Source organism: Limanda limanda, chromosome 7 (genome assembly GCF_963576545.1).
Source record: "Limanda limanda chromosome 7, fLimLim1.1, whole genome shotgun sequence".
Classification (NCBI taxonomy): domain Eukaryota; kingdom Metazoa; phylum Chordata; class Actinopteri; order Pleuronectiformes; family Pleuronectidae; genus Limanda; species Limanda limanda.
The window spans coordinates 25,189,237-25,211,307 of record NC_083642.1 but is presented as its reverse complement, the minus strand read 5'-3'; the positions used below and the strand labels follow the sequence as shown (position 1 = coordinate 25,211,307).

General features: G+C 40.1%; 1 protein-coding gene across 1 annotated transcript in view; it reads left to right on the top strand.

Moving 5' to 3' along the window:
• Positions 1 to 1,850, top strand: part of LOC133005772 (kelch domain-containing protein 8B-like) — a 108,115-nt gene extending 106,265 nt beyond the window's left edge. Inside the window, exon 5 of the mRNA XM_061075554.1 lies at positions 1,654 to 1,850. Within this exon, the coding sequence (XP_060931537.1) occupies positions 1,654 to 1,850 (197 nt within the window). The remainder of the gene's footprint in view (positions 1 to 1,653) is intronic.
• The last annotated feature ends 20,221 nt before the right edge of the window (positions 1,851 to 22,071 follow it).

The following is a 22,071-nucleotide window of genomic DNA, read 5'->3' as shown; positions in this document are numbered from 1 at the left end:
AACTAACTTAATGACGCCAAAGACCAAATAATGTGAGGAGATAATGGATGGAATTAAAGAGGATGAATGGAGGTCAAAAGACAAGAGAGAGCAGAGCAGCAGAAGAGAGGAAGGACCCGTGAATTGATATAATGTGGGCTGAGAATTAAAGCAATGGCAGGAAGCCTTTGAGAGCGGCAAAGTTTGTGTGTGTGTGTGGGGGGGGGGGGGGTTCATTTTTTTTAAAAGAACAAAGTGTCAGTGAAGTCGGACTTTTCAAAGCAATCTGGGGCTTCTCAGGCCTTGGCTCCTCATGTTTTATGAAGACACACATATCTATCCACATTCATGACTACACACACACACACACACACACACACACACTCACTAGTCCATATCATTTGGGGACTTGCTGTGATGTAGGTCTCCATGGAAACGGCAACAATTTAGTGCTGGCATGTATAATGTCAGAGAGGATAGCACCTGAGGTGGAGAAGAGAAGCTGAGGGGGAGGGGAAGAGAGACAGAGGAAGAAGAAGGAAGATCAGAGCAGAGCTGAGGAACAAGTGGAATCCTTGGTGACACCCAACATGTGGTCGATGTATTAAAGTCCCTTTCCTGAATACGCTCTTTGGATGTTTAGCTCTTTGTCCTTTTCTTCCTCTTCTGTTGGTGTCAGCCTGTGGAGTTTGTGGAGCAGCTACTAAAACACAGTAACGTAGGCGAAATGAAAGGAATAAAAACATTTTGCATCGTGGCTCATGCAGGTGCCTGGCTTTTGACTTGGAAGAAAAATGTGTGAAATTAAAGAAAGAGATATTTGGTTCAGCTGCAGTGACCATCACGAGTACAACAAAGTTACAGAAGTGCTATGATCAATCTCAGCAGTGTCCTTCCAAGATTTAAAGGCTACAGGACTATGATGCTATCCGGCTGCACTGAGGGGCTCGACAGTATGGCTCAGGGGTTAGAGCGGTCGTCCTCTAACTAGAAGGTCGGCGGTTTCAATCCCAGCTTCCCCATTTCACATGCCGAAGTGTCCTTGGGCAAGTTTCTGGACCCCTTATCTGCCTTTCTCATAGAGAAAGTGCTGCACTGTATTACTGTAAAGAACTTTGAGCCATCAAGACTAGAAAAGCTATACAGACCTATAAAAGGTCCCTTCACTGTCACAGTTAACCACTGACTTCAAACTGAGCTTTTGTGTAGATCAGCTTTAAACCAGCGTGCACTGGAAAACATTTTCAATTGCAGTTATTTGTAAACCTGCTGCTGTTACCTACAGTTTACCACATACTGTGCACTAACAATAACCTACAGTATAGATATAAAAAGACCATTGTAGTGTGTTTATGGCAGCAGGGGGAGTTGAGTCATGAGAATTCTTCATCACTGTAGGAGGTGTTACCTTGGATTATTTGCATTTGTGTGTGTTTGTGTCTGTGTGTGTGTGTTTGTGTGACTGACGATAAGCTGTCGCTACTCCTGAAGCTACGCCTGTTTGTGTGTGCACACCTGCCCAGGAATTGAGTTGTTATTTTTCTTTTAGAGGACTAGTTGCTGGTGGCAGGTGTGTTAAGTACATGTTATCCAAATTTGTGTGATATATATTTGAAGATCTGAATCTGTTTGTTTCCTATTGTTGTCAATAACGTTCAACTCTCCATTTTGCAGGTAATGAGCCTACGCCGCTGGGCACAGTGGAGAGCTACAACCCCGTGAAGCGGCGCTGGGAGTATGTGGCGCCCATGCCCACTGCACGCTCCTCCTCTGCACTCCTGCAGACGACCAGCATGCTCTTTGTCATTGGTGGCGTCGCACAGGGACCCAGTAATGCTGTGGAAGCCCTCTGCTTACAGGAAACAGTGTGACACATGCACACACTCAAACACAGGAAATAATGCAAAGCAGCATTGATATTGTAGTCATGTATGTGCAGAAACACAGGAATTGGATCCACAGATCACACTTTGAGATACTTTTCTATCTTAATGTCCCACTCATGGATTTGTCTTGTTAATTGGGATACACTTGTCACCTTCAGCGAGCATTTCTTAAATGGGATCTGCAGAGACAGTTTGTGACAGAGATGGACGAATACAGGATTAAGGACAGTCAATCTGACTGCTGGGATTGGCAAGAACAGAAAAGTGACGGATTTTCTACTCGGGGGAAATCGGAGGGAGACAAAACATGTGCAAAAATACGATACACACACGCTGTGTGTGAAGAAACAACACGCCTTTGAACTGTTGAGCATTTTTCAGAATTAAAGCAGGGTACTTTGCTGGATAATAAAGGAACATAGGGCCATATCTGTATCTCCTCTTTGCAGCAGCGTCGCTCTCACCTGCTGCTGCAACAGCAAGCTTCAACACTTTTCTACGACCAGTGACGTTCTGGGAATGTGAATGTCTGTTTTAGTTCTTCTCCTTTGGTTGCAGTGTTGTATACATTACTTGTGACATTTAGAACTGCTAGCCATCGTTACCACGGTGTCAACCAGAGTGGCCCTTGATATGCGTTCGCTCCGCAGGCGGCTCAAATTAGGAACGACCAGTTACCACAGTCACTGTGTTTCCTTAATGTGTAGTTGGTGAAGAATTGACTGTGGTTGAACTTGTCGGCAGCTTGCTTTGCTACCCATATACCCGCCTCTGCTACGACATGAGCACAGCAGCAGCAGATCAGCAAACTCAAATGTTTCCTCACACTGCAGAATGGAGATTTAGGAGCTCATGGAGTGAATGCAGAGGTCGGCAAACAGCACCCGCTGCACTGAAGCATCCTGAAAGATAAATAATAATCTAAACATCAGCCACCTGACATCATATTTCCCTCAAGCTTTATGATGGATGGCAGTACAATGTTTCTTTTAGCTCAAACTCAGCAGCCAGATGATGGATGAAAAGAGGAAGTGCATCTGATGATAACTGTGCAACATTTTGGAGCAATTGTGGCACTTGTGCATAGTTGGAGCATCCTGAGGTCCAGCTAACGACTCCTTTGTTAGATGCCTTTCCATAACTGTATTACAATACAAAATCATACAGTACAGATTAGTGTTTTATTGTTATGATCTCGGTTATGTTAATTCAGTGTTTCCGTTTGGGTTTCCGATGGGCTTTCCTCAAACAAGTTCTGAATGCACAAAAAACAAATTGAGGTCAGATCAGTCAGACCTCATTCTGTGATGCACAGGGCCACAAAATCTCAGCAGTTTGAATGTAAATGTGTGTGGGGCATATTGAAGGAGCATTTGATTCTTTAAAGACGTGTGTGTAAGAGTTGGGGATAAACAATGATGGAGGGAGCTGCTGTGACAGATTCAGTGACCTGTAGATCGCAGACCAGGCCACACAGGAAACAAAAAGGACGGGCCGCTGCAGTGTTTACTTTTGGCAGGTAGCATGTAGCCTCTTTTGAGCTGTGTCTTAATTCAGCTGCCACATCCTGCCGAGGACCCGGTCTACACAGCCGAACTGAAACGATAGGGTCTGGTCTTCCTGGTGCATAACCAGCTTGTCCAGCTGTTACAACCATCGCCTAGCAACAAAGCTATGGAAAAAAACATTCTTTGGTTTAAATAACATGTTTTTTTAGCTGTTCGGTTGAATGCTTACATTTAAGAATACATTGTCCTGACCTTTTCGCAACTCTTTTTGCTGACATTTCCTCTTTGAAAAACAGTTGAACTGAATGATAATGAATGGCCTCTGTTGCTCGTGGGGTGGAAGGTCACATTTGTCGGCTGCATTTGGAGGAGACTTCTTATTGGGACAGTCTTGCGCTGCTGTGACACAATCAGTCTACAAATGCTGCCGATTAAGAATGTGGCCCCTAAATTGAGACACAACTATGGTCTGTTCTGCTGTGGACTGTTCCTGACATATATGAAGCATTTTTTTGAATCCATGTGATGAACCAGTCATCTGCTTCTCCATTCAGATTTGAGGTACTGGAACAATCAATCATTACAGCTGCAGCAGATGCACTAGGTGGAACTGTCACAGTGGAATTAGCATTAGTCTGAGATTGATGTGTCACCTAATACCCCTATGCCATGGTGATGATATTTGATGGTAAGTTTATTTGATGATTAATTGATTGAAGACAAAGTGTACTACAGAATGATAAATTGATGTGAGAGCCACAGTAAGGTAGATCATTTAATTATCTAACATAGATAATTAAAGAGAGGTCAGATCACGCGATATGATTGGCCGGTCCCAGGATAATACTGTCTACACGTCTCCATCTTTTAATTTAAAAGAGTAGGGGGGAATAAAAAGGCTGTAGCGTTACTGATACAAAGTAAGCATTGTTTATACATAGGCAAGCATGCACACACGCACGCACGCACACACACACACACGCACGCACGCACGCACGCACACACACACACACACACACACACACACACACACACACACACACACACACACACACACACACAAATCCTTTTCCCTGTCTTGCCCCACCTTTTGTGCTTTTTTTGGTCTGCATCCTGACGCTAAATAGCTCTGCTGGTAGGGGACTGTGGTCCATCCATACAACACTGATTAACCGACTTGATGCAGCTTCAATTTGTGTGAGTGTGTGTGTGTGTGTGTGTGTGTGTGTGTGTGTGTGTGTGTGTGTGTGTGTGTGTGTGTGTGTGTGTGTGTGTGTGTGTGTGTGTATGTGTATGTGCCCTTGGATGTGTGCTTTTGTCATGGAGGAATTTGGAGACGGAAATAAGTTTTGCAAACAAACTATTTCTATTGTCATGTAACTTGCTCAAATACAACAAAAAGATTGAAAATATTTAAATAGAAAAAGCAAATATTGGCCTTGTTTACACTTTTCTGTTTTATCCACTATCCACCACCATCTCTTTAAGAAACTATTTGGCCCTTTAAGTTCTAAATTTCTTGCTTTGTCTCATCAGAGCTTTTATACTTTTCTCTTTTTATCTCAGTTTTTGGTATCCACCCGTCCACTTGTAAAATGTGGTATTAGTTTGCTAAATGCTTGACCATGCAACTGTAAACAGTGTGGACCCTCACCCAACAACCCAAAAAATTAGCTGCATTAAAGGCTGCTACTGGAGATTTTGTCGTCTTTAACAACATTCATATGACACATATATTCCTTTAATGAAATGTCCATTCAAAAATTATCATTATCATAAGTGCAATGTCACTACATCCATCGTTTCCCAGTTGTGTACTTGATTGACTTTATGTGTATGTGTGTATGAGTATAATTCGCATTCGCCTGTGAAGTCGTGCTCTGTTTTGGGAATCTGGTTTCTTTAGTTGTATTGAAAAAAAAGAAACTTTCTCCGAGACTCCCTCTCTGACCCTTACAGTGTCAGATTGTTTTACAGTGAGGACGAATCTGGAATGTTTTTTTCTGGCTCCTCAAAGACGAACGTGTCGTGCTGTTTACTCACCCGAGTGAAATCCTTCTGCTGATGCTGACGGCAGGTTGAGATACACAGAACAGAAGAGCAGGATGCTTCAGTGCAGCTAGCAGCTAATTTCATGCTGTACTTTTTTATCAGGCCAATAGCAGATGATGCACAAGCATTTGTAAATGCGTTCTTGTAGGAAGGATTGAAAACCTACATATATGGTGCTCCTTCTTCCTATGACAAGAGCCTTCATTTTGTTTTATGGGTTTCTTGGTGAGATTTGAACGATCTAAATAATCGGAGGCACAGGTAAATGCAATAAGAGCCCTTAAATTATTCCGCAGGTTTTTAGTAAAGCAATGTTGAAAATGGAAATAAATGCACAAGCATAACACCCTCATTTCAGGCCCGTTTCATCATCTGGAGCAAACAAACTTTCTTTCATTGCCCCCAAAAAGTTGCCTTGTGTATCATTACCTCTCGAAACATCTGTTGACACAGTATATGCTGTACACTCTTCTCCAAGAAACAGTCAGGGCCCTCCTTCAGTATAGGAACAATGCTTGATTCACAAAAACAAGGTCCACAGACTCAGGTTGTGACAAAACAACGGGGGTGCGTTCAGCACGGTGCAAAGCTGGGGGTGGCAGAAGCTGACTTTACAGTTTTCACTTTTGTGCGTCCTTTGTAGAACTGTGTCTTTTTTTTCTGACAATGAAAAGGCTCTCTGTTTTTTTTGTTCTTCTTTCTTTTTATGATTTTTGTGCAGGAAAAAATCTACACAGTTTCCTGGGCAACGAGGAACAGTGTCAAAACCTGCTGGTAGCATACATGTGTTCCTCTTACACTCACATACCCACGTGATCTTGTTGTGTTTTGTTTCATATTTGGCCCTGAAAAGACAAATCAAGATGGATATAATGGTTGTTTTTTGTTGTTGTTAATTGTTCATTGTTGTTCATATTTTTTCCCTCCGGATGTTTGTGCTGTGGATTGAGGTTGTGGGGTGACAGATGTGTCGTGGTGTTGTGCAGATCAGAGCTGGGTTCCTCAAAGTGGTTGTCACTAGTTGTGTGTTCTTGCAAAGCTTTGCGGAAATATTATTTTTCGATAGGAATATATATATAGATCTGTTTATTTTTACCATGTTGGTCTTGTACAGTACGTAATCATGCTAGCTGACTTACGGTTCTTAAGGAGAAATGTCTACAAAAGAATGAAAGGAAGGTGAACAAAGATAAATTTGCCACCAACATATTTTATCAGAGTTTGAGTATATCAGTGGATTTTTTATACTCTGGGTTTTCAGACACCGAACAGCAGAAAATTAATTTAATTAAAAAAATACATATGAGGGAGCTTTGAACTGAAATGCTTCAAACAGCCGCCATCTCCAAATCCCCGGCAGCTGGAGAACCACTGGTCTTCAAAGCTGTCCATCATTTTCAGAGCTGAGTATTAAACTAGTTTGTACAGACATGTCTCTGCTTCTGATCTCTCTGGCTGAACTGTGCTGCCTCCCCTGCAGTGACTGACTTGGTAAAACCTCCGTGGTCTCAGTGGCTCAGTATTGCCGTGTGCTCTGTACTGTATGTGCAAATGTAATTTGGGAGGTTTACTGAACCGAATCTAATGTTCTGAAGTTATTAAGAAAGAAAAGTTAAACAGAGAGAGAGGATGACTGCTGTGTGTGAAATTCTAAAAAGTTAAATATATACTTATTTATGTTATAAAACGTTTCACTTTGTATTTTATTCCTGTAATGACTGTGAAAACATAAAGTGGTTTAACTTCTGCCACTTTAAACAGCTCTCTCAACAGTAAATCAAGCCCCTGCAGCACTGACCAAATGCCTCATCTTACCACACACCATGAAAATATATATATATATATATATATATATATATATATATATATATATATATCCAACTATGAAAAATCTTAATTAATAAATATAGCCTAAATATTAGTGCTTTATACCGTGAAGCTGTTTTCAGACATGAGCAACGCAGCAGGAGATTCTCCAGTCACAACATTACAGGAATCAGATGAGGAGTGGCCCTACAGGCAGATGCAGAAGTAGAGAATCAATGCCCCTGCGCAGATCACATGTTTTTGTTTACAGTACCTTGGCTGTTATCACCAAAAGCTATCTTGGCATCTTTGTCTGTATCTTCTACATGGGTGGCTCCTCTTTTTTATTAGAAACGTCATCATCGTGTCCTCTAGTTTCGCAGATCTCCTGTTTCCTCACATAGGTTCACTCAGATATTATTCAGAGTTTGGCTGGAGAAAATCCGAATATCGTTCAGAGCCTCTCACTCTGACATTAGCTTTTTCACCTACAGATCATCTGGAGAATGTCAGGAGAATATCTGGAGTTCAGTGCATGACTAAAAGCAGTTCATAACCTCAAATGGGACAACACCCCTGATAATCCCCTGGTTTTATCCAGACTTGAGTGCATTTCTGATAGCAGCTCATTATCCTGTCTATTACAATAAGACCATATTAACAAAATTCAGTTTCACTTGAATCCAGATGACATTTTTAATTGCTGCAATGCAACATTGTTACAAAGCTAATTTTAATGTTTAAAGGTGAACGAGATCTATTTTACACACGATGATCAATTAATCCAGTGAAGACAGTTGGCGGTGTCCACTGTGGATTAGTATCGTGCGCCCAGACTGAAAGTGACGTCATCAGGGTCGTTCTAGCTGAAAAAAAAAAGTTTATATCGGAAGTCCTGTGTTTCGAACTGGGGGCATGGACTACTATCAAGCAGTCAATTCAACTTCATATATAATAAATATTTCCTTACAGTTGGGACAGAGAATTGAGAAACAGTGTGGACAGCATGTGGGACAAGAGGTTGATATAAAGACTGAGAACACTCTCATGTCTCTATATGGAGCTAGAGCCTCACTCAGTATGTGCTGTTACTATTTTTTGACCTTTTGTCTGTTTATCCACCCGATACTTCGGCACTGTGTTTTAGCTGTTGCCTGGCAACCCCAATGTTACACAGGGCTTCTGGAAGTCACTGCAGCTGCCTGATGTTTGCTGAGAAATAATTAATTCCCCCATCAAAGCCACAAGTTAACAGTTTCCCTTTGTTCAGCCATGAGAGCGTGTCAATCACATCACATTTCCCAAAAGGTCAAATGATCCCATTAATCAACTCAGATTTTGCCAGGGGTCATAGTGGACTGATCTATAACATAAATTGTTATACGCAGGCAAAAGTCATGCAAACTAGAAACAATGCAACGAGCTTCAATACATTTCTGTTCAGCAGCAAACACGTTGTGCTGTTGATTGAGCTGATGTGAGGATCCCACTCTGCGCCACAGATGTACAAAGTTATTATAACCTAATTTATGCTGCTTGATAATCCCTCTAGAAACAAACAAGATTAGACTGCTGCGGCAAAGGTTCCTTTTGATGCTCACACAGACAGAGGGGAACAAGAGGGGATATGCTGCTCTGACTTTTGATATTATGAACTATATCATAATGATAGTAGTCACCATAGTAATACAAATGGTTGGTGGTTATTGTTGTCAAGGTAATAGAGTCATGACCCCGCAGTGATTTGTTAACGTGTTGGACGGAAGACGGAGACTAGTCAAATGTTTTGAAGAATCCAGGAGACTGGGTTAGATTAGTAGGATGTTGTAATGTCCACATGGAAAGGCTGACTCCTCCCACTGAAGCCTGCCAGTCCACTGGGACACCTTCACAATCATAACAAAGGTTAATGTTGGTTTAAAAGTTTCCGATCAGAATCGGTTCCATTAACAGCCAAATCTCTTGGTTAATAACCTCCTGACGAGAGATTAAGTAGAGCTTCTTTTTTATTCTTTTTAATAAAAATATCTAGAAGGGAATATAAAAGAGGGAGTCTTCATAGAAGATCCACATCAGTTCTCTTGATTTAGCAGATGTAGGTCACATTGATGACAGCGTTGGGCCTGTAGTGTGGTTGGCAGGCTTCGGTTCTCAGACCGAGTGGTGGCTGTGACTCCAGTGCAGTAGTTCAGTGCCTATACTAAATGTGAGGTAGTGCCTCGACTATGAATCCTGTTCAATAATAAACTATTTTGACTTGCTGTCTGATTCCATATGTCCCGTGTACCTTTTTTTCTCCCCCCCCGCCCTCTCTTTCTGACTGCGGCACCTGCTCCTGGGGAAATCGCGGAGGAAGAAAAAAGAGCAGAGATAATGACAGCAGAGAGCACCAGGATCTGTTTCCATTTGCATAGTAGCAAAACTGAAGCCCTCCTTGTTGGAACTCCACACCAGGTTCAGTCATCCTCCATAACTCAGCTCACCTTCGACGGTCAGGTCATACCCCTCTCCTCCACAGTCACTAATCTGGGAGTTAGGTTTGATTCTCACCTGACCTTTAATGACCATATAAAAAACCTGTGCAAAACCTCCTTCTACCATCTCAAAAACATCTCCAAACTCCGCCCCACTTTAACCCTGTCAGATGCAGAGAAGCTCGTCCACGCATTCATCTCCTCTAGACTGGACTACTGCAATTCCCTTTTCACTGGGATCACTGGCAAGAACATCCAAAAACTGCAATTCATTCAAAACAGCGCTGCCAGGATCCTGATGAGAGTCCGTAAATATGAGCACATAACACCAATTCTCCACTCACTCCACTGGCTCCCTGTCTCAACCCGGATTGAATACAAAGTCCTACTCCTCACCTATAACTGCATAAATGGACATGCACCTCCATACCTACAAGAACTCATTACTCCCCAAACCTCCACCCGCACCCTCAGATCTACAAGTAGCTCGCTCCTTCGGGTTCCCAACACCAAGCTCCGCACCATGGGCGACCGGGCCTTTTGCTCAGCAGCGCCCCGCCTATGGAATGGTCTCCCTGACCACCTGAGGGCAACACAGACCCTGGACTCTTTTAAGACTGGCCTAAAAACCTTTTTATTCAAGAAGGCGTTTTTACTTTGAGTTGAGTTTTTTTTTTTTAGGACTTTGTTTTTAACTATGTACTTGTGGCACTCTGAGATCCTCGGATGAAGAGTGCCTTACAAATAAAATGAATTATTATTATTATTATTGCCTATTTCCATGTGCCCGTCTCCGAAGAAGTGTATCAGGAGCTGTCATCAGAACAATGTCACCTGATCCATTATAGATGAGGCTGACATCAAAACCCACTTCAATCGCAGCACATGGATGGAGCACTTCCATATAGAGAGAAAATATCACAATGAGCACTTCTTTTCTCACTGTGGTAATAACTGGATTTATGACTCCATGGTCAGCTGCTTCTCCAAATGAATCTCCTTTCTTCTTGATACTCTCCAACCAACCTGTCTGTGACACTGCATAGCTGTCATACTGAATAGGAAACAGCCGTTATTGCTACATGCTGTGTTTGAGATACTGTTCTCTCTGTTGTTTTACAGCATCTTTAAGCTACATCCACATTATTAACTTTTAACCTTAATACTTATCTCTTTGGCTTTGACTACAGCTTGATTTTTTTAAAGCTTTTAATCAGAGACTTCAGAGAAAAACAACTGGCACAGCTTTTAGTCTGAAAACTCCAGAGATGTGTTCTAACAGAAAAGAGACTTTTTGAAACAACTACCAGTGGTGAATGTATTATATGATAACAAATTACAAGCCTGTTTCTTTTTAGTATTTTCTGCAACTAAGCAACCAGCTAGAGCAGACACTCTACCTCTGACGTGCACATGCCCAGTGACTGACAGTGATTATAATTGTATTGGTTTTCAACCACCAGTTTAAAGTGAATGTGTATTAGTGTTGACATTACCTTTGATTTTCAGGAGGAATTTCTGTATGTAAAAGCTCTTATAACAAACTTTTCATTTTCATAGATTTAAAACACTAATTTCGTTGTTGTACCGTTCACACACCAACACTTACCATGCCGTACATCGTTTGACCTCTGACCTCTTCCGTGGTCCGAGCCGAAGACAGACATTTAGAATAGTTTGTAGTTTTCTTCCTGATTGTCTAATTTAAAGAAATATTGCTGCTCATAAAGAGGCAGCAATATTTCAATTAGATGGTTTCATATCCAGTTAAAAACTCCTTGTTGTAAGTTTAAGTATGAGCTGAAAGCAAAATCCGAGGTTGGAATGGATTTGAAAAAGCAGGAAAAAATTGACCATTCAATAAGCTCAGGACCTGTGGCTCTTTTTTATTCAAGCGTGTGTGAGATCAGGAGTTATTGATTTTGTAATGCGCGTACTTCAAACCCTGCAGCCGCACTCAAAAATAACTTGCCTGTGTTTAGATTTCCTGCTCCCCAGCGTATGTTCTTGTCCAGAACATAAGCACAATATTAATCAATACTATTCATCTAATTTAATTCCCATTCTAACGTAGCATGCTGCTATTGTTTTTCAAACAATGCATTTTCATTTGAAACCTTACAATAGAAGTGTTTTTACGAGGACTAACTAATGTACATTGAGACTTAGGTGTGTTAGCTGAAGCTACCGGAGTATAAACTATACCAAATCCAGTCAACCTATTAGGACATTAGGATACAGGACCAGCTTTTTTGGGTAACTGTACTGAATTTTCTTTTTGATTAACCTGTAGCCCCCCCAAGCTTATTCAGTAATGCCACTCATATACTCTCTGGCCCTCGGAAATAAGCCGACTGTAGCAACCCAGTTAGCAAGATATGCAAAAGTAGGAATTTGGACAGGAGGCACTGCAGCCGTATAAATTCCACTGACAGTAGTAACATGTATTTCCCTTCAGCCATCGATACTGAGTAGACAGGTTCAGGTGACAGCGACAGCAGGGAGGATGAATTGGAACACTGTGAAACTATTGAAAGACCAAGGTCAAGGCAATTAAACAGACAAACACAAATCTCTTTGTGGCCTTGTGTTAGCATAAGTCAGAAACAGCATTAGGCCAAGGAATGAGAGGTACTTAATTATTAATGATCATTTTTAATCAAAGAGTCATAATCATCCTATCATCTCTTTCACCCAGGCAGTCCCTGGTGTCTGGTCTAACACAGATTCATAATTAGCATTATTCCAATTATGTCATGTAAGGGCAATGACAATAAACAAGTTGTTGAATATGCTTATTTTAATCTCCGACCGAAGATCATTAATGCATAAAACTAGGGGAATTCAAGTCGGATGTGTCACATTAAAAATCCCTCTGATATCTGTGGTCTGGGTTTGACTAACGAGGGTTCTTCCTCTTGGGACACATGCACACTGACTTTGTTCACTGGCTGTCGACCACGACCTTATTATTTTCACCCAGGCAGAGAAAAAGGCAGATGAACAACAGGAAACCATGAGTCTGGGTCTAATGAGTATTCTGGCAGGGCATAAAACAATTATTTTACCCATATTATCATTCTCTCCTGGAACCCATGGCATCATGAATATATTTGTTACATCGATCATTATGTTTGGTTTGATCTAGTCAGACCAACAGGAAACACCACACACAGATCAAACAGATTGAAATTCAGCCGTAAACCAACCTAATATCATTAACATGAATTAAACAAATGAGCTTAATGCATTATATAAGATAACAAAAACATTTCAATCTAATTTGTTCTTTCATCACAAACACTTGTAATTGTTACCTCAGAGATTAAAGTGGAAATAAAATGTGTGGCTTTAATGCCTCAGTGGTTTGGTCTTAAAACAATACTCACAAACCTACAAGTGGAATTTTAGATGTTGTTTACATTATATTACATTCTCATTATCATCAATATCATCATCATCATCATCATCATCATCATCATCATCATCATCATCATCATCATCATCATCATCATCATCATCATCATCATCATCATCATCATCATGTATTTACTCCTTTTATAACAATACAGCTCTGCACTCGTGTAATTTGTATGCATTTGTATATACAGTATATGCACACATTTATGTTAGGGTCCACTTGCTTCATACTGCAGCAGCTCTTTTCCTGCCTCGCATATCTGGACTAAACAGTATCTTGAACCTGCAGGAACAGCGATAAAACCTTTCAAGGTATGAATTCCCGAATTGTTCCCCCTGAGATGTGACTGCTGTGTTTTTACTGCTGGAAACATGGAGATGATTATTACATGAGCCCCGGCAGAGCGCGGCTATTCATTTATAGAATTGTGAGCACAGCCTGTCCTCCACTCCTCTGCCAAGTCAACTCTGTTATCTCTCTATTATGGATGGAAGTTGATCTTTCCCTTCTTCCTCTCTTTGTGTTTGACACTTAACAATATAGGGCCCTGCAAAATTTCATTAGGAAAGTACTTTATTGCAGGAAGTTAAAGCAAATTAAGTGGCGCCACCTTTTTATTTCAGTCCCAATTATAGCCATTACAGATCAAACAGTGCACGAGTCACTCTGCTTCCACATGCAGTAGAAACAAAGTTTTAACAAAGCATAGTTTTTTTTCAGTCTTTTTTTAAACACTTTCAGTTTAATTCTCCATTAATTTTCAGAAAAAATAAATTTTCATTAAAATTATGACATTTGTGTTTTTCACAGTTGTGCTGTTGAATTGAATCCATCCCAATCACCTGTCTCTTTCTGCCACCTAGTGGTAAAAACAATTATTTGTCCAAAGGGCCCTGCTCAAAACAACATCCGCAAGTCTTTGAGGGCATGTGATGTGAGTGCCACTAATAAAGCAAAATATTTTACCAAGCAAAATTTCAGTAGTTAAGTAGAGTGGCTTTTTTTCTTTTTTTTTTATCATATATATTAGTATTGTTCTGTTATTATTATGATTAATTAATTACATTTTGGCAGATTTAATAACATTTTCCGTTACTGTCTATACTGCAGGCAAGTCTTCCTTAACAATGCATCATATTTTGCATCCCATATGATTGCAAAACCTGAAAAGCAGTAGGACATCACAGACTTTCTGTCAGGGCCACAATATTCACAGAGGAGCCAATTATGTCCAACATCCATTAACAATTCCTGATTCAGTAAGATGCACATTCACCTGATTCCTTCCTTGCTGCTCTTTAGCTTCAAGCAAAACTACACATCATTAAATATATTTAGAAATTATTGTTCAAGCACATTATGTACTTCAAAAAAGCTCAGGAGATATTTATCGTTAGTATTGTTAGTAAGTGACAGGACAGGGACGGCCCAGGAACCAATCAGATTGCTGCTGCTGCTGCTGCAAACTAACAATTATAATTTGTAAATAAATGTATTGGCGTAAAAACTACTACACACAGCTACATGCAGCCTCTTCTTTTTCTTTTCTTTTCTGGCTCTGTTTCAGCAGGTCCACATCCTTCCTCTGCAGAGGCCACTCCAGCTTCGTTAAGATGCCAGCATATTTTGTCTGCTGCTTGTCAGACAGTTGAATGACTGGAAACGCCCCCCCCTGTCCAACAATTTCTGCAGCTTTCCAAACCTGATAATCTTATGCTTGGACGATTTGATGGACAAGGTGTGTGGAGGCAAGAACATAAACAGAGTTGGAACTTCCCTCCGTCAAGCTGTTATTCCCCCCCCTTTTCAACTGTAGCCATATGAATCAGGTATGAACACTCTTGTACTTCAAACATGTTCAGATGATGCATCAAACTAAAGCTCTGTCTTTCTTGTTCTGAGGCACTTTTTAATTGGCATGTAACTCTCATCTCCAGATTTGGTGTCTGCAGCAAAGCTGGTAAATGGCTCATGGGAAGGCTGACAGGGAACGTGGGATCCTCCATCACTCCTCTGGTCAGCCTGGTGGCTTCTTCTTATTTTGCTTCATCTATTATTAATGCTGTCTCAACTTCCTGCAATTTGAACTATTCAAAAAGGTGTGATCACACTGCGAATGATCCGGACCATGGTTCATTTGATCTGAACCGAGACCACCTCTTTTGGACGGACCCATTTTTGGATCGTGGCCTGAAGCACCTTCCACACCTGATAGTTTGGTTCAGACTAAACTGAAAAGTCAAGAGAACTGAACAACACAAGGTAGATGGGAAATCGCCCTGAGTGAACAACACAGTTTCTTTATCAGGAGCCTCGTGGCGTGTGAGGGTTTTGAGTAAGCACTGCATTTTATAACATTGCTCTCTATCAGATTCCTATTTCTTCTGGTTCTGCAGTTTGCTGAGAGTCTTGTTTTTCACTTTCAGATGTTTCTTCAGGACAGGTTTCTTCGTCCTTCACCAAACCTCTGTCTAGAATTAAATCTGCTTTTACAGGAGCAGAATAACTGGAGCTGGAGAGAAGGACGCTGCAGTGGTTTGAGGATAGATTTTGAAATGTTTCTCTTCAGTGCTGGAGAGAGGCTCTTGGTCTCCATGACATTTAGAGTTTTTTTTTTCATTCCTTTGCACTGTCAAGACTGCTCTTCACAAAAAGGCTGCGCTTGAGAGCCAGAGTTCTGCAGCAGGGAGCCCTCATCAGTGGCTGTGTTCACTTCCTGGAAGAAATCAGCCACAAAGTACTTTTCCACCCACGCATCATTCTGGATGGACAGACTCAATCGAAACACAGCGAAATCGGAGGTGCACGTCTGGCTGTCATGCTGTAGGCATTAGTACAAATGTAGATCGATTGGTTTGTCAGATGTGTATTATACAGGAACCAATAAGAAGAAAACAGAACATTGATTTGACATCTTAGGACATTCTCCTGGTCGATATATTGAGATACAGACTGGAGCATGTGTGCAGCTAGTGTGCCTCAAATTTTCTGACCAACTTCTATGCTAAAGTCAGCCAGACTTCACAGATTGTCATGTGATAGGATCCAGACGGGTCCTGTTCTCTGGAACAACGTGTCTGACGATGTGAGATCTGAACCCCAAGCAGTGGTATGAGTGGACGCTGTGTGTAGATGGTTTAATGACTGTGAGATGTAGGTTATTTGTAAGCGATGCACCTACTTGTTAATGTGAAGCACATTGATTTTTTGTTGAATTGATAACATATTTCCAGTGGTGTAAAGTACTTGAAAGCCATACTTGAGTAAAAGTACAGATATCTTACCTGAAAGTGACTCCGGTAAAAGTAAAAGTCAACAGTAAGAAAATAACTTGAGTAAAAGTCTTAAAATAGCTCATATTAAATATACTTCAGTATCAAAAGTATCTGGTGTTGAAATAAGCATCAAAGTAAAAGTACTAATACCAAACTTAAAATTGCAAAGTGCTTTTTTTAGTAGGCCTAAACAACCCAAAATTGTTCTCTCCAGGATATATTTCTACAAAAATATACATATACTGTATAATTTAAAAATGTTTTAACCAAAGATGCTGAGGCTCAAATAGTATTGGACTAGTGCATCTGATCGTCTAGAAACAACAAAGAAACCAACACAACAGAATAAACGTGCCTAAGAACACTAATAGACCACAGTATAAACACTAAACAATTGTTAACTGTAAATAGCACTAATCATGGACCTTTACATTTCAAATCAGTTGCAGGAGTGATACACAATGCCCCTTATGATAACTCAGTAAAAGGAAACAAGTTCTAGGCACAGAAAATATGATAGTTTTCCTCTTTTGTTAACAACCTCCACAGTACCAAATTTCCGACCGAATAAAAAAAACTGAACCGAGCTCCTGCATGAGCACCTGGATAATTCTAAAGGGAACAAATCGATTGGGAATGTGCATGCGTTGATTAAGTCCCTGCCCTTTGTACACACATCTCTACTGCCCATTGGATGGTTGAGTGAGGTCCTCGGGTCGGCCCTGCCAGAGCGGGTCACGGCCCTGGCGGAGCGCTGAGAAGACGATCAAACTGGATATTCTAGAGGAAGTCAAACTCGTAACAAAGTTTCTGAAGGTGAACCTGCGGCGGGATCTTACCGGTACAGCCCGACCACCCTGCAGACGCTTACGGTCTCTCGCTGCTCCCCCCCCCGACGGCAAACACGCCGCCGGGCCTGCGCACCACCCGAAGCAGGGGGCACGCGAGTGAGAGAGAGAGAGAGAGAGAGAGAGAGAGAGAGAGAGAGAGAGAGAGAGAGAGAGAGAGAGAGAGAGAGAGAGAGAGAGAGAGAGAGAGAGAGAGAGAGAGAGAGAGAGAGAGAGAGAGAGAGAGAGAGAGAGAGAGAGAGAGAGAGAGAGAGAGAGAGAGAGAGAGAGAGAGAGAGAGAGAGAGAGAGAGAGAGAGAGAGAGAGAGAGAGAGAGAGAGAGAGAGAGAGAGAGAGAGAGAGAGAGAGAGAGAGAGAGAGAGAGAGAGAGAGAGAGAGAGAGAGAGAGAGAGAGAGAGAGAGAGAGAGAGAGAGAGAGAGAGAGAGAGAGAGAGAGGTGCGCCGTGCGTAAAGGCGCGCGTTGCTCCAGCCTCCTGCTCAAGTAACGAGCCAGATTTGAGAATATAAGGAGTAGAAAGTACAGACATTAGTGTTAAAATGTATCGAGTAAAGTAATAAGTCGTCAGGAAAATAAATATTCAAGTAAAGTACAGATATAAGCATTTGTACTTTGTTACTTAACACCACTGCATATTTATATAAACAGCAGGGCACTTGTTTTTTTCTTTCTGTGTATCTTTTTTGGGGGGAAATTCACTAAATCTTTCAAATTTAAGACAATCAACTGAGTACAGTGATATGATCGTGTCACACTTCCATCCATCCATTCTTACATCATCAACCATGCTGCGTATCCTAGCTGACATTGGGCGTGAGGTGGTAACAGGTTACCATGCGTATCATAGGATCAACTACAGAGACATACAGTCCTTCAGACTCACAGTCACGCATTTGTCTCTAATCAACTTGACCCCAATCTGCATGTCTCTGGCCTGTGGGATGAAGCTGGAGCCCTTACAGACACATGAAAAACCTAAAGACATCTAACGTGATAGTCTCACTTAAAGACCAAACAAAGCTTTTAGGTTGAATTTCTCTCTGCACATTTATACAGCTGGCAAATTATCTCAGTTGGCAACCAGTTAAAATAACACAGCAGTTTAATGGGCTTCTGGTAGGAGGTCATTATAACACAGATGAACAACTGCTTCAGTATCAACTGTGTGGAAGAAGATCAGCTGCCAGGGAGACAATGGACCTTGGATTGTGCAGTGAATTTCCATGGAGACGGTTCATCCTGCTACAGTATGTGGTGGTAAATGTCACACTGTCATGTGGGGCATCACAATGTGTGTGTGTGTGTGTGTGTGTGTCTGCGTGTGTGTGTGTGTGTGTGTGTGTCTGTGTGTGAGACCACTGACAGTTATGTATTCTAGTCACACTGTGGGACCCTAAGCACATGGACGGCTGCTGCCCTTAACTTTTTATCCACATTGAGGAAAAGAGATATTAATACAATTCACAGGTTTATTTGGATGTATTTGGATGATGATACATTTTCAGACAATTATTTAAAGCTATTTTTTACTCAAGTTTCATAAACACAGAGAGCAGCTGAGACGTTCATGTTTCCAGAGCACACAAATGTAGAGATAGTAAAAGATCGCTATTTCCTGTTTAGATAGAAAATTTGACTTCAGAGACACAACCCAGGAGGTTTGTGGCCAAGTTCTGCCGAGCTAGCTCGTCTCTCAAGCTGATGGTTGAGCCGGTTATACTTTATCTCTGATTGTGTAACGGATAAATGTGAAATTTGTGGTCGAAAGTCCCCTGCATGAGTCACACCCATCGTGAGAGATTAAACATTCACAGCACTCTGCTTTATTATTCCACTGATGAGTTAATGGATAAAAAACATTTCACAGCAGTTAAAAAAAGTACGACTTATATTTCAAGAAAGACAGCTGGCAATGTCAAAATTATATTTTCTTTACTGAACTTAGTATATGTTTACTGTGTCAACGTTTTTTGTTTAAAAAGGAAATCTGAAAGGAATGAAAACAGAACAACTATGGCTCATTGGAAACAAGAGCTTTCATCACTTTTAATTGGGCTCATTTGGTTGTCATGTGTTTTTGGTCCTTTTGTTTATTTGTTTATTGGTATACTGCCATCTGTATTTAGTATTTAAGAATAAAAAGAATAGACCTGAAGACAGAAAATGCATGCAGTGTAATTACAATTCGAACAAGTTGATCGAAGACAATGGAGGAAATAAAGCATTAAAAACAAACAAGCAAATAATTAAAAGGTATTTTATTAAAATGTATGTATACAAAATGTCTTTATATGTACTGTATTCTTCTCACGTTCTTTATTTTAGTTTTTTTTTTGTCATTAGTGTGGACCATCCCTGTCAAATAAACAATTAAATAAAAATATGTGCATCTGCATGTCCCAACTCACAGATGAATATTTTACTTTAATAACACACTGATAATTTTCCATGCCATACATTCATATACTGTACCTTGGCAGAGCTAAAACATATGTGATTTATAAATGTAATGACGGTTAATCTTGAAGTCTCTACGGTATTTAAATCAATTAAATAAAATGATCACGGGTTACCACCGATAGAGAATACGTACTTCTTGTATTTACTCTGAATGCAGAACTTCTGCTTTACACAGTATTTTTTGTTTCTGTGAGTTCTTGTGAGGACTTGAAGACAGGATGTGATTTATATCTAAAAGCTTACAGCCATATCATTATTTTCTCTCTTATCCCCTGATCTGAGTGTCACCTGCCCATTTGAAGATATTACATGCAACAGTGTTCCGTGCACTCAGAAGCAGTTGGTGGCTTTTTAAAATCTACTCAGGAGGAACTTTAGCGGTTAACTCAAAGGTGCTAAAGAGTCGTTCTTTGAGTTGTGTTCTTCACTGTGCATCAAAGTGTGGTTATTTTCATTTCTTAATGTTATGTTACAGGTCTGGAAAGTCAGAAGCCATAAAACCACAGCTCTGTGCTACTCTGACATGTTTTCAAGTTGCACGTGTGACCTCAGACCACATCATGCAGCGATCACATACAATATCTGACCCTGTGCACATCAAGCTTATTATTTAGTTTGAAAAAGTTTTTTTCACTGCTGACACATTCATTCAATTTGAATGAATTGAAGAAGTTTTTTATCACGTAGTAATAATGTACCTTCTTCAGCCCTATGAGAGACATTGGGATTTGTGAATATGGGCTACACATATAAAATCTGACTGATTGATTTATAATGTAACTATATAGAAGAGTTCAGATTTACCTCTTGCTAAAGCCCAAGTAAAGTAATGTTAGCTCAGTCCTACTTTAACCGATGAATCATTACTGATGGAGGAAGTTTCAGATCATTCACCTAAATGAAGAATATGAATACAGATTGCTAGAACACATCACTGTAAAAAATAATCCCTGAAACTCTGTGAGAAAGCCAGATATTTTTTATATCACCGTTTTTCTGCTTTTATGATGAGCAGAGCTTGGTATTTTTCTTTTCATTCTCTGCAAAGTAAACTTTCCTTTCTAAGTTTTATATATAGCATGTTGAAATGTATCTAATGTGAAGTCTCAAATGGCTCTCTCGAAGACAGCGAAATGTGGTGGTCTGAGCTAATATATATATATATATGTCTGTGTGTGTGTGTATACATGTATTTATGTCTATATATGTGTGTGTATATATATGTGTGTGTATACATATATATAAAAAGTCTGTGTGTGTGTGTGTGAGTCTGTGTGTAAGCGTGATATACTTACTTTTGGTGGGCATATCCTGAATGATATAAAGCTAGGCTCTTCTGCCTCATTCTCACTAGTCATGAGCTGAGCTGGTGATGATGTGGTTCCTCAAAGTCTTCATCGCTCCTTGAAGGTACAAGGTAAGTTACAGCTGTTCTCTTTAAGCTCTGCCTCGATATTTGTGACACATTTAATCTGAACAGTGCTGTACCAGGTTTAACAAACTTTAAGGTAAGATATATACTGTTTATAAATACCGTATGTATCTAAAAATGCATTATTTCCTATAATGTTAACAGCTCAGATAATAACGTTTCTGTTGGTTGCGTAGCAATAAGTATTATTACCGATAATCAACAATATATCACCCAGGTTCCAAATTAGCAGTTTGGTCATGATAAAAGGTGAGTAAGACGTTTAAGCATTGGCTCACAACTTTGTTTTTTGTATTTGTCATTTAATATAATAATGAATTAATTATAAAATAACATTATCAGATTTTGGCAAGCTATTTGAGAAGTCCTGTGAGTTTTCAGTTTTTATTGAAATTAAAATTATATATGAAGTCATTTCACATGTCCTCTGCTTGAGTTATTAAATTATATTCATACTATTAATTGTATAATCGTATAAATAATATATTTATACTTAATTGTATTTTACTTATTACAGCCCAAAATTACAGATATGTTAAATAAAGCATTTTTAAATAATGCATCAAATCATTCATTTGTGGATTTGGCGTTCACAAGCTGAAAATGTGTTAATAAATATTTAAACATGAAAAAACATTAAAATAAAATAAAAACAGGGACAACCCTGTCTAACATATGTGCACAATTTAACTTGTTCTGAGTAAATATAATTTTTCTGAGGAATAATTTACGTGGTTCAGGAGGACGAGCGTGTCATCCACAAAACAGAGGGTTGGTAGTTCATAATCCACAAGGGTAATCAACAATATAGGAAATGGTGTGATAATGATGATGTTGGCTGCTTTGTTTGTTATTATAACGTTCATGCTCTTCTAGATCTAAATAAGCCTGGATGGTTGTGGATGTGAGGGCGCTGTCCAGAACTCAACAGA